The sequence below is a fragment of the Suillus paluster genome (genome assembly GCF_016628075.1).
Source record: "Suillus paluster strain FC165 chromosome Unknown EDB91scaffold_11, whole genome shotgun sequence".
NCBI classification, from domain to species: Eukaryota; Fungi; Basidiomycota; class Agaricomycetes; order Boletales; family Suillaceae; genus Suillus; species Suillus paluster.
The window spans coordinates 455978-471612 of record NW_024537571.1 but is presented as its reverse complement, the minus strand read 5'-3'; the positions used below and the strand labels follow the sequence as shown (position 1 = coordinate 471612).

General features: G+C 48.5%; 8 protein-coding genes across 8 annotated transcripts; 1 reads left to right on the top strand and 7 right to left on the bottom strand.

The window, feature by feature from the left end:
* Positions 1-833: 833 nt before the first annotated feature.
* Positions 834-1837, bottom strand: EDB91DRAFT_1345234 (checkpoint serine/threonine-protein kinase BUB1; the record flags this gene model as incomplete). The annotated part of the gene is made up of 2 exons (XM_041325841.1): positions 1313-1837; positions 834-1279 (listed from the first exon to the last, which is right to left on the bottom strand). The coding sequence occupies exons 1-2, from the start codon at positions 1560-1562 to the stop codon at positions 834-836; spliced, it is 696 nt and encodes a 231-aa protein (XP_041180158.1). The 5' UTR covers positions 1563-1837.
* A 2509-nt stretch (positions 1838-4346) lies between these two features.
* Positions 4347-4778, bottom strand: EDB91DRAFT_1245599 (uncharacterized protein; the record flags this gene model as incomplete). Its single annotated transcript, XM_041322567.1, has 2 exons — positions 4347-4398; positions 4456-4778. The coding sequence occupies 2 exons, from the start codon at positions 4776-4778 to the stop codon at positions 4347-4349; spliced, it is 375 nt and encodes a 124-aa protein (XP_041180157.1).
* A 60-nt stretch (positions 4779-4838) lies between these two features.
* On the bottom strand, positions 4839-7074 carry EDB91DRAFT_1116722 (DHS-like NAD/FAD-binding domain-containing protein). Its single transcript, XM_041317983.1, has 3 exons — positions 6773-7074; positions 6585-6718; positions 4839-6453 (listed from the first exon to the last, which is right to left on the bottom strand). Exons 1-3 carry the CDS (start codon positions 6912-6914, stop codon positions 4939-4941), a joined length of 1791 nt encoding a protein of 596 aa, XP_041180156.1. The 5' UTR covers positions 6915-7074; the 3' UTR covers positions 4839-4938.
* EDB91DRAFT_72056 (uncharacterized protein) lies at positions 6744-7886 on the top strand. Its single transcript, XM_041328194.1, has 2 exons — positions 6744-7658; positions 7711-7886. Exon 1 carries the CDS (start codon positions 7054-7056, stop codon positions 7618-7620), a length of 567 nt encoding a protein of 188 aa, XP_041180155.1. The 5' UTR covers positions 6744-7053; the 3' UTR covers positions 7621-7658; positions 7711-7886.
* Positions 7887-9140: 1254 nt separating this feature from the next.
* EDB91DRAFT_1235925 (thioredoxin-like protein) lies at positions 9141-10676 on the bottom strand (the record flags this gene model as incomplete). The annotated part of the gene is made up of 5 exons (XM_041321385.1): positions 9141-9196; positions 9798-9960; positions 10024-10222; positions 10276-10532; positions 10605-10676. The coding sequence occupies 5 exons, from the start codon at positions 10674-10676 to the stop codon at positions 9141-9143; spliced, it is 747 nt and encodes a 248-aa protein (XP_041180154.1).
* Positions 10677-11280: 604 nt separating this feature from the next.
* On the bottom strand, positions 11281-13495 carry EDB91DRAFT_71759 (MM3350-like domain-containing protein). The gene is made up of 6 exons (XM_041328188.1): positions 13454-13495; positions 13352-13391; positions 12597-13295; positions 12190-12548; positions 11491-12136; positions 11281-11429 (listed from the first exon to the last, which is right to left on the bottom strand). The coding sequence occupies exons 3-6, from the start codon at positions 13008-13010 to the stop codon at positions 11361-11363; spliced, it is 1488 nt and encodes a 495-aa protein (XP_041180153.1). The 5' UTR covers positions 13011-13295; positions 13352-13391; positions 13454-13495; the 3' UTR covers positions 11281-11360.
* Positions 13133-14334, bottom strand: EDB91DRAFT_71679 (SH3-domain-containing protein). Its single transcript, XM_041328187.1, has 4 exons — positions 13954-14334; positions 13454-13903; positions 13352-13391; positions 13133-13295 (listed from the first exon to the last, which is right to left on the bottom strand). The coding sequence occupies exons 1-4, from the start codon at positions 14227-14229 to the stop codon at positions 13255-13257; spliced, it is 807 nt and encodes a 268-aa protein (XP_041180152.1). The 5' UTR covers positions 14230-14334; the 3' UTR covers positions 13133-13254.
* A 1-nt stretch (position 14335) lies between these two features.
* EDB91DRAFT_71678 (MM3350-like domain-containing protein) lies at positions 14336-15620 on the bottom strand. Its single transcript, XM_041328186.1, has 2 exons — positions 15099-15620; positions 14336-15046 (listed from the first exon to the last, which is right to left on the bottom strand). Exons 1-2 carry the CDS (start codon positions 15465-15467, stop codon positions 14738-14740), a joined length of 678 nt encoding a protein of 225 aa, XP_041180151.1. The 5' UTR covers positions 15468-15620; the 3' UTR covers positions 14336-14737.
* Positions 15621-15635: the final 15 nt, after the last annotated feature.

Here is a 15635-nt window from a genome sequence, read left to right as displayed (position 1 = left end):
ACAAGTTAGTCTGCGAACGGGACCTATACAAGCTTTGCAGTCATCGCTGCCGCAACCTCTCCGCCTCTAACAACGACGCATCGTGAGAGTGCCGGCGATGAGATTACCTTGACCCGGGCTCGAGCGCTAACACATCTTAGGATTAATTCGCGGCTGATGAGCAAATGTTCTGCGTCACTACTTCTTATGATGAGGTATACACCACTAAGTTGGATCGGACGGCTGCTGACTATAAGGAGATGGAGCGTAAGGCTCAGCGTATCTCTAGCGAAATATTGAGTGTATGTCTGAGACGCCGTAGGTTTGTTTTAATTTGATTCTTTCAACACGGCGCTATAAACTATCCTCATATGAACGAACGTTGATGATAGCGATGTGAACGGGGGAGACAAGTGCGTCCATCGAGTGTCCGGTCCGGTTTTGGTCTTCTAGATATGGTACTGCGGTCCGAGGACAAAATGTTTACATCCCACCGGGCGCTCACAAACACCAGGGTGCTGCGCCAGCCTTGGGAACAAGCCTTCTGCGCCATTAACATCATCGGCTTTCAATAATGTATGTAACCATCATAAAACAGAGCCAAGGCTTGGCGTCATTTAGGTTGCAAGCGTGAAAGAAGCCGTTAAATTGGTGTTCGCTGAGGTTGGCTGAGGCCTGCTTATAAGTACCTTAAGTCGGAATAAGCAAAGCAAAAAATGTCGAATGCGTACCGAGCTATCATTAATTGATGATGCGGACCGACAACTGAGTACTTAAGTCAGAGTATGTATACAGAAACGTGAACGAACAGCTAAACTATGAACATACGAATCATGGGTAAAGTAAGTAAGATGCTACCGAGTGTATACTGAAAGCTCGATCTTTTTTAATAGCCCCTTGAGCGTGTTGCTACTCCGATTGCAATGGTGCTGCAACCAACCCTTCATTTCATGTCTGATATCAACAAGCTCCTCGCACAGGGGCAACTTGCCATCCGGACGCACGAGGCAAGGATTAAGCAAGAGATCGAATAGCTTCATCCATAAGTTATTCCGCCAGTAGCGCTTAAACGGCGTCGTGATATTGTAAGGGGGTTGGGGCGTGATGGATGACGTTTCGATGTATTTGCCGAACAGCATGCAGTAGATGATGCCAACGAGACCAAAGTAGTCGGTCTGATATGTCCAAGGGCGATGCTCTCTTAGCTCAAAGCAATCTCGTGCGTCTGTTGGCCAATCACCCGTAGGCTGTTTGTTGTGAGGAAAGAGGGACATGTCGAGTGTTCGCCCGAAATTGATGACTTAAATGCCCTTGTATTTTCAGCCACCATCACCAGAGGGCTGGTATAGGGTTGAGAGGGCAGATGCTCCGCCTGGGACGTCTTCGAGACGTAGAAGGCAGTTGTCGATCTTGAGATGACCGTGGATGAAGCCTGCGCTGTGCATTCCTTCGAGGAAGCGCATAATCTCGATAGTGAAAAACATGACAAACAGCTCATCAAAACATACCCCTTGCTGCGAGATACCAGTAGTGCCAACACGGTTGACAATGTCGAGCAAGGTGCCTTGTGGGCATAGCTGCATAAGCAGGTGGTTTTCATCGCGATACGCGTAGAGGGCATACGGTAGGACGAGAACCCCCCCAGTGGATATTTTTCCGAGATTTCTATACCCTCTGACGAGTCTGATCTGGATTCAGAGTTTGAGGCCAAGAATCGTAGGACCACTTTCCGGATCATTTCGCCTTCTACTTTACAGGATGCTCACATGAGATCTAGCTCCTCGAACGAGATGGTAACAGGTGTGTGGTGTGTGGTGTGTGGATTTTGGGATTTCTATACAATGCTGGGGGAACCACGTGGTCATAGAAAGCCCCTCGAAGCAACCCATATTCTTCGAGGGTTGATTTTGCAAGATGCACCCACAGGCGAGGTCGGTTCTTCACCTGTCAAGTTGATATATCTGTTAGCTTATTTTTCTCTAGCATGGCCTACTTGCGATGGTGGACATTATAAAACAATATGCTAAGTTCTCTTCAGAGCTTGTCGACAAGCTAGCCACTGAGATCGATGCTTCTAGGAATGGGATAATGCATAACGGCGGGCTACAGGACATATTTGATTGGTTCGCGTGGTGCCTACATGCCATGGTAAACTCGGGACGACGTGTATTTTTCGGGTACTGATGCCCGAGTCAAGGATGACAAGCACAAGTATATTTTGCATTGGTTCGGCGATTGCTATGTGAAAGTCGCGTCAGGCACGGAAGTGTCCTTCCAGGATCGCTCCCAAGGTGGTATGGAGCTTCTGGACCTACGATTCATTGCATTGCATGCTGCGATAGCTCATGTCTTGCATATCAGTAGTGTGGCAGAAGTTCTGGACAGGATTATGACACATCCTTTGATAAATATTTTGATGCAGGTGATTTAGTGCTGTCTGGCAAAGCATTGTGGCTTCGAAGAGACCGCTGTCAGGCTTGCCTTGGCACAGCTCACAACAAATTATCATCAATCACCAACAAACCCTCAGCATGTTGGTGTAGCTGGACAGAAATTGGCGGATGAGTGCTTTGAAAATACGCAGCGGAAGAGAGGCGTTATACCTCTGTCATAAGCCTGCTAGGAACCGAGAATCAGTTGACGGAAGTCAACCGGAACAGAATTGAGGCTAGGGAACGTGTCCTTAGTTTCCTCGCCTCCCAGGACAGTGTCGAATCCAAGGGAGAAGGTCCCTCCATGAAGGACAAGGTCAAAAACCCGAGGTAATACCAATCCTGAGTATGAAGAAGTCGACCTTGACTCGTAGCGTTCCAGTTGGCAAAGGAGCAGGATGTTGATATCAAATCTCACCAAGCCGCCCTGCAAATGTTCACTGAGAACCGTGCTCAAGCGGATAGCTCGAGTGATGAACGAGAGCAAGGGGAAACTCACTGTGAAACTTCGGGCATAAGCGAAGGAGGGTGTGTCTCGCGTAGAAAAGTCGAAGCGGCTGGTAAGGGCTCGCATCCGCGAGTTGGAGAAGGGGCTCTCCAGTCCTAACCTATCTAAGTAGGCTAACCACATTGGATATAATATTGGATTGCGCTCAGAGGTGCCTAAGAAGAGGCCTGACAAATGGGTGGTGCAGTAGTCAAGTCTCGTCGAGAGCTCGGTGTGGATTATTTGACAGACGCGTCAAACGCTTTTAAGTCGGGATTGATGAGGTATTATGTATGAAATGCGATGATATTATTGGGAGGAGTCTAGATGATGACCACGACGGTGTATGCGCCGTCCGATATGTCTAGGATAAGCATTGAATATTGATGTATTCGAATTGTTTGATGAATCACATTCTGTCTATATTTCGACAGTCGTGTCGGCAAGCGCCGAGCGCGGTCAAGTATATTGATGTGTGATGTGATGAGCCGTACTATGCAATCTCGAGGGTCGAGAATTGCAAATTGGCGCAAGTGATGAATTGAACTTGAAGGAATCCGATAAGTACAGATAAAAATCGGGATGGTTACAACGCGAAGATACGGGCCATCAGCGAACTGATGAGCCGCAGATAAAGTCTTATATGACGATATATCGTCATATATAGAACTTCTTTCCTTTATATTGGAATATAAAGTCATATAAAGTCATGTAAAACACCGTAATCGACGTAAAGTACCCTGGGTAGACTCACGAGTTCTCTGATGGCCCCTGGTACGATTGTTATCGTGCCTTCAAACGATTTGAATCATGCCTTTCCGATCTGCGTCACATAACGGATGATATATCTGACGATGTGGGTTGTGCACGAGTCCTGCGGAAGGAGAGAAGAAATAAAACACGATCTGGAATATATGTCCCGGCTCAGATATAAACATCATGGATGAGATCCCGGCACTCCTTGCCACCTTGCCTGATGCGAGTATGTTAAATCTTGTTTCACGGCTGAGACTTGCCGATTTTGGGTTGCAGATTGACTCCGAAGAGGCAGCGCTCCGAGAGGTAGCTCGTCTTCTAATCCTAGTGGCAGTCTGGAAACATTGTCTCAAGGCTGAGTGAAATCAGGAAAGTGACCAAGATATGGTAGAGGAAGAACGTGCGACGGCGAAGAGGCTGCGTAAAAAGGAATGGTGGTGACATTTCCACCACCATGTTTTACGCGTTCTCCTTGCCTATTAATATTTGAAGATGATGGCTCAAGGGAATTGCGATCTCTCAGAGACTTTTCTAGGGAGACTACAATATCCTTGAGCAATCCAGTGCAATCTGAAAAATTCAATAGGAAGGAAACGTGCGAATAATGAAGCCTCTGAAGAGTTCAGGTGTATTGAGTATTTTACTGTAACTGGACGAGTCAATTGACAAAGATGCGCGCGGGTACGACGCCATTATTGCTGCATCGGATCTCCAGATGCTTTCCCTGACTTCGCAAGTTCATTCCTAGCCAAGCTATGCGTTGAGCACAAGTATCATCAAGACGAGGAGAACATCGCATACCGTAGCTGCACGCTGAACTCATCCTCGATGTCGTCATCGTCCCAATTATCCTCCCAAAGTTTATCCCCCGCTGACTTTGCGACGCCAGGCGCTGCGCCCTTCAAGTGCGCTATATCCGTACTGCGATCCTCCCAGTCTAGCAGACAACCACGATCAACATGCATCAATGACATGGATGATGAGACTGGATGGTCACCTGCAACTTGAAACTCTTCGAACTCGTCATCTTCTTCGAGGACCCCCAGGTGCGGTTGACTGTCCTCTTCCTTGGGTTTCTCTGGTACTTTGTCTACGGGTTTTGATGAGGATGCGGACGAAGACATGCTGGTACGTTGACGGACTCTGGGTAAGACGCGTTGTAGGCCGCGTCAGTACTTGTCACGACCGTGGGAAAGGAATGTGATTTCGTGAATATCCAAAGTTAACGAGGCGTACGGTCCATAAATACAATAAAGATAGTATACAAGACAGCTGGCTATATTATCACCCTCCTGTGGGAGGAAGTCCATATTGTGTAGTCCGTATGACAGGTCTAGGAAGTTCGCCCGCCACCTCATCACCAGACAACTCGGAAAGATCGCTTTCGTCATGTCCTATTTCCGTGGCGTCTGAAGGTGGGTAGTCCGAATGAGACAACAAAGGTGTCATCCGATGTTTGATGTGAGTAGTAGGGGGAGTGCAAGGAAATTGGATTGTCTTGATACCCCGCGGTGCAGGAGTGGTGATACATACCTCGGGGATGTAACGGCCTTTCAGGGGTGGAATTCGGATTGTAAGTTTCGAGCTGCCCAGCGTTATCTTCGGAGCAGATGAGGTGCTGATGTCCATGTTTTCCCGATGCTTGCTCTTGGGTTTCCGAGGACGAACAGACGGCGTGTCTAAGGCTTTGGGTTTCCGCTTTGAAGGGGGCTTTCCGGAGTTCTGGTTTTCTGTCTTTGGTTTCTTCTTCTTTGAAAGACCTGCATCTTCTGAGCTCTCTAAGTGAGCAACGTCCTCCTCACGTTTCCGCTTTTTCTCTAATGCGGCTTCCTTGTCGGCAGCTTCTTTTGTGATCTCTTCCATCAAGAGCTCCGCAAAACTTTGAGCATCTCCTTGTACCCACGCATCAAAGACACCATCCCATTCCCGTGTCGGCCCTGGAAAATCAAAGTTCAAATAGATGGATTTGATAGGAGAGTCGTCCGCCGATGTGGCTGATCCTTTGCCAGGGGAAGGTGACGGTGTCGCAAGACCTGTAGACGCAGATACTGTATCCTTCGACGAAGTGCATCCTCGGGCGCGTACCGCTTTCGAGAATTCACGCACCATGCGTTTGGTGCCTGGAACCTTTAAGCTCGTGCCAACCACAAGCAGAGCATCCGCGCCGCTCCGTCCCTTGCCTTTGGAGCTTCCAATAAGATCTCTCCTCGCGACTTCACCCACGCCCTCCCCATCTTTATGCAGCTCATTGTAAAGAACCACACTGGGTCGCAACTTTCCTACACCTCGAGCACGCTTTCCGACAAGTTGACGCGTCTCCTCCATTTGCGTGCATTCGGGGCAGTTTGGGGGTGTTCCTGACGTCAGCGAAGACACGTAATTCTCGAGTGGGAAGGTGTGCATGCAGGTTTGACAATGCAACGTTTGCAGCGTTCCATGCAGGGGGATGCAACGAGGGACTTCAACACCAGGAGACGTGTATCTCGATCCCGGAGTTAGTGGTGGGCTATCTTGCGGACAAGGGGCGCTGATAGAAGTCGCAGGTTGATCAATGGTGGGAGGCCCAATTGATTTTGGCTTGGATCTCGGTCTTGCTCGCCTCTTATCAAACTCCGGGACACCAAAGGAAAGACCAGATTTCAGCTCGATCGCATCGATGTTTTGGGTATAGACACGCAGAAGCCTGCCCCTGTCATCAAGTGATCGGAGTGCTTGATGAAAAGGCGTGGGGCTGGCTGCTTGCGAGAGCTCGGATAATTGAGCTATCATTTGGCAAAACATCGATGTCGTGTGTTCATTCTATTGAACGTGTGAGCCCGTCATCCATGAGTACAAAGCACGCGTAGTGGTTGAGGCAATAGAGTCTCTAGGTTTTCGCATGCGAAATCCAAAAAATCGAAGCTGAATAGAAGATGGTATATTTCACTCACGTTAAACACCGATGCATCGAACAAGTCTTTTCCCGAAGTCAATGATTCTTTCGGGTTGTCTCGTTTCAATGTTTGAAAGAGACCCGACTCTGAGCGAAAATCTGGAATTCCAGCGGAAACAGATATACCAGCACCTAGTACAAGGTTAGACGATGGTATCTTAAATTTCTGACGGTTGGAAAACGAACCACAAACGACAACCAACCGTTTGGCCTTTAAGATGGCCTTGATAGCTTTTCGCAGGTGCAAGTTTGGTGTTTCTGAGGGCACCAAAAAAGATGGGATTGGAGGAAGAGGAGCACTTGCCTCTAATGGAACAAAGAGGGTCATAATCCTACTGCCGATGTGATGGTGAGGAGCAGAGGAGGTGATGCGATTGAAAAACCAAGGGGGACGTTCCCAACCAGGTCATTTCACTAGCCAAGCGGTGGCGCGGGAACCTGATGCGTTATCGTAATTCTACAACGTAATGTACTTACTTTCATCTAACTTGCACCTTGTCTCGGTTTTTGTCTCAAATCCCTACTATCATATCATGGACGAAGACAGCGTTCTTTCTGAGCAAAGAACTCTGTGCGTCGCCCAATATTGGCGCGGTTACGACTCAAATGGTCAGCGGATGCCACTTCATTGGGCACTCTTCGCGATCTCCAATGCAAGTCCCGATTCACTCAGAGCTACCAGCTCAGGAAAAGAGCAGGCAGATCAAGTAGACCACTGGGGCACTTGTTACCAAGCAGTTGGTAACATCGACACCTTTACCTATTCTTGCATGGAAGACGAGTGCATGGAAATTCTTGCCGAAGGCTATCGTGGTTGCCTGGTAGTTGGAAAGATCGATTCTTTCTCAGCGGAGGAGATAAACACGTTGCTTCAGCAAGTGACTGTTTATCGAGGTAGAGAAAATTGGAATTGTCAGAATTGGGTGCTTGCCGCACTTGAGAGGCTCAAATCCTGCAACTATGTTGCGAGCTGCGTATCACGCGATGCTGTTCGCAGCGAGCTGGAAGATATCCTGCACGATTGGATAGAATGATCGAGATGCTACATCGCGATCCCCTACATGTGTACATGGTACGTTTCATTGTGCATTTTTCGCGCTACAGTAGCTCATGATATTTTAAAGATCAAGCAATTGTTGTCCGCTTGATTGAATAAGTATTAGGTGTATTGTCACATATGTACGTTACTGAACATACAAAGGGAACCCAAGGCTGCTTCTGTGCAGCTCTACATATCGTTTATATACCTCTTAAATTGTATCGAATACGGCTTCTCGAGAATCTCTCGGATATTCTGCCAAGATGACTGTGCCCGTGTATTCATGTCACATTGGATTGTATTCGAGTACGCCCTCGGGTCTTCCATTACTGTGTCACTGATTCGCAATTCAGTACGGTCAAATAGTTCTGGTGAGTCCAACTTTGTATACATTCTAAACAGTCTGGGATGCTTAACCGACCTAGGTTCCTGACCAGCCTGGCGTATACCACCGCCCATTACGAGTCTATAACTGACCAGCTTGGCAACTTTTCTCAGGTTCACAAAGACTGCTCACGCGGTCTCTTTACTTCTACCCAGACTCTAGCAGATCGCCAAGCTTTCGAATCATTTCAATGGGTCTTGTTAAGACGACTGCTAATGCGACCTGCAAGCCAGGCCCGACTGCAGATTTATGCGGAGCCACAATTTCAAGAAGCATGGTATGGCCATCGCAAAGCTGGCCGCCGTGTCCGGGTGAATATTCAACTTTCCAAGCCCTCAGCTGGCACACTTTGGCAAACCTACTTGGGTACATACCTGACAGTGGCCGATATAGTCCATGGACGAGATTTCTGTGGAACCACAGGAGTGTGGTAAGGCCATCGCAAAGCTAACCACCGCGCCCGAGTGGGACATTCAACTTTCTAAGTCATCAGCCGGTGCATTTGAGCAAACCCGAGGTGCTTCCCTGACACTAGCGCCTAGATAACGTTAGGTTAGGTCGTCAAACAGCATGGAGCAATAATAGCCTCCACGATGTGGCGATGGGGGGCCGATGGGTCAGTCAACAGTTAGGTTAGTGTAGTGTGGTATCGAGTTGCTCATACCATATGTACCTCTAATAGACTGAAACCCGGTTGACATGCACTGATAAACGTAGGATTAAAATTGTTTCCAATGAAGTTCGGTGGTTATGTAAATGCACTGAACTTCCAAACCCCTGAAGTTCAGTGGTCAAATCCACTGAAGAAATGTTATTCAATGCATTATGCACCGCAGTTCAGGGGATTTACTAGCCACAGTGTAACGGAACCGATGAATTTTGGGTAGTACTTCGATGCGTGATCATAGTTAACGGATCAAACGAAGTCTCAGATCTCATCACCTGAAACAGCCTGAAACCTACAGCTACCCATAATTGAAACAGATGCCTTTCGGAGAAAAAGGATTCCCATTCGCGCTTAAATCGACCGGTCAGATCTCTCAAAGGAGAAGCCTGTCGACTTGACCGATATCTCCGTTATGCACGGATACCTGCGTAGTGGTCAATTCTGTTGACGTATTGTACTAAGTCTAATTGGTAAGAGTTGGTAAGGGGGAATGAAGAGTTGGGCCAGGTCGGTGAATGACTGTCGAACTTCACGAGATAGGGCCGTTCACAACGGCAAACACGGCATGAGACGAAGGAGGTTAGGCCCGTGTAGATTGAAACAAAGGAATATTATGGATGTCAAACTCTATATAACCCGACCAGCGATGACGCCTACCTCTCGCTCATGGGCGGACGAGATAAAAGGAGTAGATACCACAGAGAAAACATACAAACACACGCTCACTGATACTTAAAGACAGCGATACGACATACAACGCGCAGAAAATGTGTACAGAGAGCAAAGGAAAGAAGTAAAAAAAAATGCAATAGGCCCTTCCAGCCGCGACAAACGTTAAAACTCCTACGTGAGATTGCGTGAATAGTCCTTGTATAATTAATTCAAGGGAAGACGGCCTGAACGCAGGAATTGAGGTGATGAAGCACGGTATAGGCGGTGAAGAGTGAAAGGAGTCGGTGTAAAATCCGTCATGATTCCACTGAGACGATTGACGCGCAGTCTGTCATTGGAGGTGTTGACGGGGCTTGAGCAATTTTCCGCAAGATCTACAAGCACCAAAAAATCAGCGAAACCGCACCCGCACGAGTTGATTAATGGACGGATGGCCAGAGACAATGACTCTTGCTCACCTGAAGGTAACACTCTGTGGATTGTACGCCTTTCAATGCCCATTTTCCGTCGATAATGATGGAGGGCACGCCGTTGACACCGCTCGCCCGAGCAGCGTCAATCATTTGATTGACGCAGTTCTTGCAATCGGTATCTTGCAAGAAAGTGGTAGCCTACACCGCGCAGCAATTTCTGTGTCATCATAACTGGTAGTTGAATTTGACATGGAACCACACCTCTGCCTTATTCATCAAATCAATTTTCTCCGCTGCATCGGCCAGCAACTCGACGTCACTGATATCCTGGCAGTCGACGAACACGGCTTGAAATATAATGTCGTTGAGTTTTCCTTGCATTTCTTGCCCGCCGACTTTATAAGCTTTTACAGATAGTCTGTGTGCTTGGGTGGACCGGGCCACAATCCCGTCTTCCGCCCTATTTCACATGGAGTCAGATCAAAACACTGACCGGGTGCTAAAGATGCTTACAGTGGTAAACCAGCTTTCTGTGCCAATTCTTCGACCATTTTCCACTTGGCTTCCGCTTGCTCTTTACCAAACTTCCGAACGAGGTAATCCCAGCGATTTGGCACCTTTTTCCCGTTCACCTCGGGTACCTCGGGCACTGATGATTGGCAAAGGAGTGTAAATGGCCGAAATTCCACGTCGAATCGTACATCCAAGTCATGGCATCCGGCGATGGCGTCTTGCAGAGCCTTGTTCCCGATGTAGCAAAAACTACAGACCTGTCAAAGCGCCGTAGAACGATGAGTCATGGGAAAATGGAATATGCAAGGAGAATAGGAAGACAGACGTACATAATCCGAGATGAATATTATTTTAATAGTGCGCTGAGGCTCTGGGGATAGCGTAGAGTCTGAATCGGACATCCTTGCGATATACGAGTTGATGGTCCGCTCTTTGACTTGAAGCGAACACGATCACTAGGAAGGGGGAGATAGACGGGAGGGCGGAGTAGATATTGCAGGTGAAGATAGAGGTCCACTGCCAGAATCAAACAGTTAGAATAAAAGGGCAGAAGGCAAGGCGAGTTGGCTGAGAAACCCGGAGGGCTCGGACAGCACCGAGGCTGAAAAGTGTGTAAGCTGAGGAGAATACAACCAGCCACATTTCATTGGACCCGGGAAATCTAATCCATTAGCAATACCAGCGTGACATTGATGGGTAAGCATCTCCCTGTGACATGGCGTGACAACATCCAATTGCAAATTCACCCCTCACACGTCACGACTGCTCCCAGTCTGACATTACAACAACTTGTGTAAGTAGGTTCGGCTACTAACCAGTCGTCCTTATGAACTGCATCTGGCGTCGACATAGCTGGCTCTTCTGTCTCAGGGAGGCCAAATTCTGCTTTTCTTTTCTCAGCCCTCCAAAACTCCTTCGTTCCTGAAGTCGTGTCACTTTTTATTAGTCATTTAGTACTCGTAGTTTCACAGACACCGGCCTGCGGCCGTGGATCTGGATCCAAGCCTTACTGTGCATAATTGAATTTCAAAGGGATCAAAAGCCTAAAAGCGGAGTGCTCTTCTCAGAAAAAATAGGCGCTTCACCTATACCAGTAAAGGCGTGGAAATATAAATCTGCTCCGTGAGCGAGGTTGGAGCCTCAACCTCAGGCTCCTATCAGGCGATTACACCACAATAATCAGCATGGTCGCATGACAAAGCTCGGCCGACGTACCGCTGCTCGCCTCGCGCACCCACTCGCTTCAGTATTCCACTCCTTTTTCAATAGGTAGAACTGCACTCTAACCCCCTTTGCCTCCCATTTTTCAATTTCCTTCAGTAACATTTCCCACAGGTCGCGGTTCTTGACCGCCTCCCCGCGACTTGTCTTCCACCCTCGCTGTTTCCACGAGGGTACCCACTCGCACACCCCGTTGACTAGGTACTCTGCATGAGTACCGATGACGACGCGCATGAACCCTTCACCAGGCCACATTCGTAACTGAAGAGCAACGATCGCAGCCCTCAGCTCAGCCCGATTTCTTGTGCGCGCATGACCAGGAATATTTTCAAGTTGCATGGAAAAACCCTTCGTCCCAGGCTCGAAGTACAAGCCGCACCCTGCCCTCGCGTCTGGAGTGTTTTCGTTCACAGCTGCACCGTCTACGAAAATCAGCACGGAGGCCAGGTGAGTGACGTCGGTGTGAATGAACCGTGGCGCCCGGATGGTGCACGCGTTGATGGCGGGTACGAATACATCTAACGGATGTGTGCCCTCATGCACGACGAACCGTCGCTGCGCAAGAGTCGCTTTTATCGGTGGCCCACTGAATCTAAAAACTTCAGGCATGGGCATAACCGGAAGTGACCGTATGTCAAACCTGTCGCCACCAAACTTCAGTCGCTGCAAATATATTATTTCTCTCAAACTTACCCATCTTCGTCATCTGATTCAAGTTCGTCGTCAAGGTTTTCACCGTCACCAGCGGCTCGTCGGACGAGGCGAAGATGCTTCAAAAACTCTTCGGTTTTATTGAACTCTTCGGCAGGAGGTTGTACAGCAGGATTGAAGGCCCGGCCAAACGGCGAAATTTGATAAGCCCAACGTTTCCGATCACGCATATCGTCATTTGGGTTCGTGGATGCAAAGGCTCGCTTGAGTTCATCCCAGCCGGATATGCCACCAGCGTCCTCGAGCGGGGCACAACCAACAGCTTCGAGGACTTTTAGTTCCTTGACGCCAGACGCGGACGTCTCCGCAGAAATCAGTGTTACCACATGATCCCAGTTGTCCTTGAACAAGGTGAGAGGTGGATCATCTTAAAGCTGGCAAATACATACCCCGAAATCATACAAGTAGTAGCATTTCCCCATAACCCCATCTTTCACGGCCATCTTGTGATACCTCCCGGTCTCCTCAAAGAAATTGTTCAATTTAACATCTTTCTCACTGAAGCTCGAGCGTGCAGATTCCGCCCAGTCGTCATCTTCCTCTTCCGCTGTTCCCATATGAATAGCAACAAGTTTTTCCCTATGATCCAGCGAGATGAAACGGCGCTCCTCGCGCCGTAGAGGGCGACGCGCGGGTTCAAACGTGAAATGATGCAGGTGGCATTCTTGCCAACCAAATGCCCACTGGATTGCTGCATGCAGCCGCTGGAAGGTCCAAGAAGCAGGAATCGAAAAAGTTCGAGAAATAACGGGGTTACGAGAACCGATGAGCTCGACTTTGAAAGTGTAGGTACGAACAGGCATTCTGAATGCGTTGCAAGACAGTTCTAGCTTCTGGTTGTCCACAGTCTTAAGCACGAAATCAGCGTTGTGCTGTAATTAACGTAAAGATAATATTGTGTACGTAAATGCGACTGATGCCGCGGAGTTGAAATTCCAACTGACAATCAAAACAACCCTGAACCAATGTAGCATGCTCGTCCTCGAGTCTAGCCAAGCAAGTGGATGTGGGTATGTAAACTTAGTAACGCACGAAGAGAGTAAAAGTCTAGAAGATCGAGTTCACGATGTCACCACCGATAGCGGCACCTGAATACAAATGGTTAGGATCATCGAGCAATTGTAAATAAAGGTCTCAGACGAACCAGCGCCGAAACCAAGGCCACCAGCAGCTGACTGTGCCATCTAAAGAAAAATTATGTTGAGGATCATTTTATCAACAAATTCTGCATAATTGGTAGACCTACAGTAGAGCCGAGATTACCGAAACGACCCTTCTTTGGAGGTTGCTGAGGAACTGGCTGAACCACTGGAGGATTTCCCGTATACGAATTATAAGGGGGTCCGGGAGGCGGATAACCACCGGTTGGAGGAGGGCCGAGTGGCGGGGGATACTGCTGCTGCACAGGCTGTGGGACAGAATACGGCGGGGAAGAATACTGTGGAGGGCCCAAAGGGCCTGAAGACGGGTACTTGGGCTCCGAGTTCAAACCATACTTCGAATCCACCGATGTCCTTGTCTTTGGAAATTCAGGGAAAGACGGTGGAGAGACGGATCTCGGCGCCAGTTTCTCCACATACGTCGACGGAAAAAGACCCTGCTTCCCCACCTTGTTTCTGCCTGTCCACCAATCCGCGTTTGTCTCTTTCACAATCTCTATGATCTCTCCGGTATGGAATGATAGATCATTTGGATCCTGTCATGGCTTAAGTAAATCCGCAGCACATACGTGCAGATGGGATATACCTCGCTCGCCCAATCCCAGATCGCACGAGCTTCCGCTTTGGGCGCCACATGCAAGCTAGCGTTGTTGCTAATCACGCTCTGATGGGGCGCTGGAGATATTGAAAGCCGCTGCGTATGCTGCGTAAGCGATACTATCGATCCCGCGACCCCAGCGCTAGGAAGCTTGAGCAAGATATCGCGGCCATCTGATGTAGATATCCTGTTATGAGACATCAACAGCTCGACATTCTGCCTGGTCTGTGAAATTATGTGGTCCAGAAGAATATGATCAGACATCTTGAGAGTAGAATACTTGCAAGTAATATCTGGCGGTGATCATGAATAAATGTGAATTTAGGCTGTGGCCAAGGTTCTTGGTTGTTCTTGCCTAATGCGGTACAGCTGACCAGGCGTACCAAGGACCCGACTCGGACCTTTGCGGCCAGGGTCCAGCTGCATCGTGCAGGTTTCCAGCGCTCACCACCACGTCTCAGCTCACCGCTTTGAGTCTCTTCTACTCGCTGGCTATTATATGATCCGATCCGTTATGTGAACATTCAATGGCCTGCACGAGCTCTGGGATCTAAAGACTACAATCAAGGATTGGGTATCCTTCTAGTACTACATAGCAGCAGCAAATACGCTGTACTGCTCTAGGTATTTTACAGTGGCTTTCAAAGTAAGTAAGTACGTCCTAATTAACGATGGTGAGTACTATCCTCATATTATACATAAAGCCGTAGTGACTGTGCAGCGCACGATCTGATAATTATAACCCAAGGCGGCCGCGCCACAATGGCACAAATCATAGAAGGCCCTTGCGGATCTCTCTGAACCGTCGGTCAAATAGCCCAGGTATATTGAGCTGCTGTGTAGTCGGGGCGATAGAAGGGTGGAATGCGCCCCCGAGAGGCGAAACTAGCCATGATAACCTCCTTGCTTCGAGGGACACGTCATTTGGGTTAGGATCTGCGAAGGCTCTTTTGAGGCCCTCCCATCCCATTACTCCGTGGCTGTTCTCGAGAGGTGCACAACCAGATACCTCGAGGACTGAAACTTCTTTGGCATTAGACATGACGGTAGATAGCAAGGTGATTTCGTGCTCCCAAGCATCCTGTCAAATCGTTTTAATCAACTGCCGAACGCCACAAAATGACATCACTTACACCAAAGTCGTATTCATAGAAGCAGCCCCCTAGGGTTCTGTTGTTGGTAACATGCTTGCGATACCTCCCGCTCTCTTCCCACACGTCCTTGAGCTTGACTGTTTTCTCATCAAGGACGATATCGTCTCCTTCATCATCCCGCCCCATCATGTCCGTATCTTGTATCGATACGACCTGGTTTCTACCCCCTCCAATTGGAATTTGGAACGTAAATACGTGGAGGTGCTCGTTCTGCCACATGAAGACATGCTGAATGGCAGCGTGAAGCTTTTGAAACGTCCATGATGCGGGTATGGAAAAGGTCCTCGAGATTTGTGGGTCTCGAGATTCAAGAAGATCAACTTTGAAGATGTAGGTTCGGGTGGGCATGTTGTGAATGGGTCTCGTTAGCGGTCAGACGACCATATATCTAAGCGTTTGAGAAGCACTGGGGTACTTAAACGCATATGAACTGGGCTTTTACGTCCTCGAACCCATCAGTATTGATCCTCGGGTACAGGACACGCCCATTACATCCGTAGAAGCTCCACCTCAGAA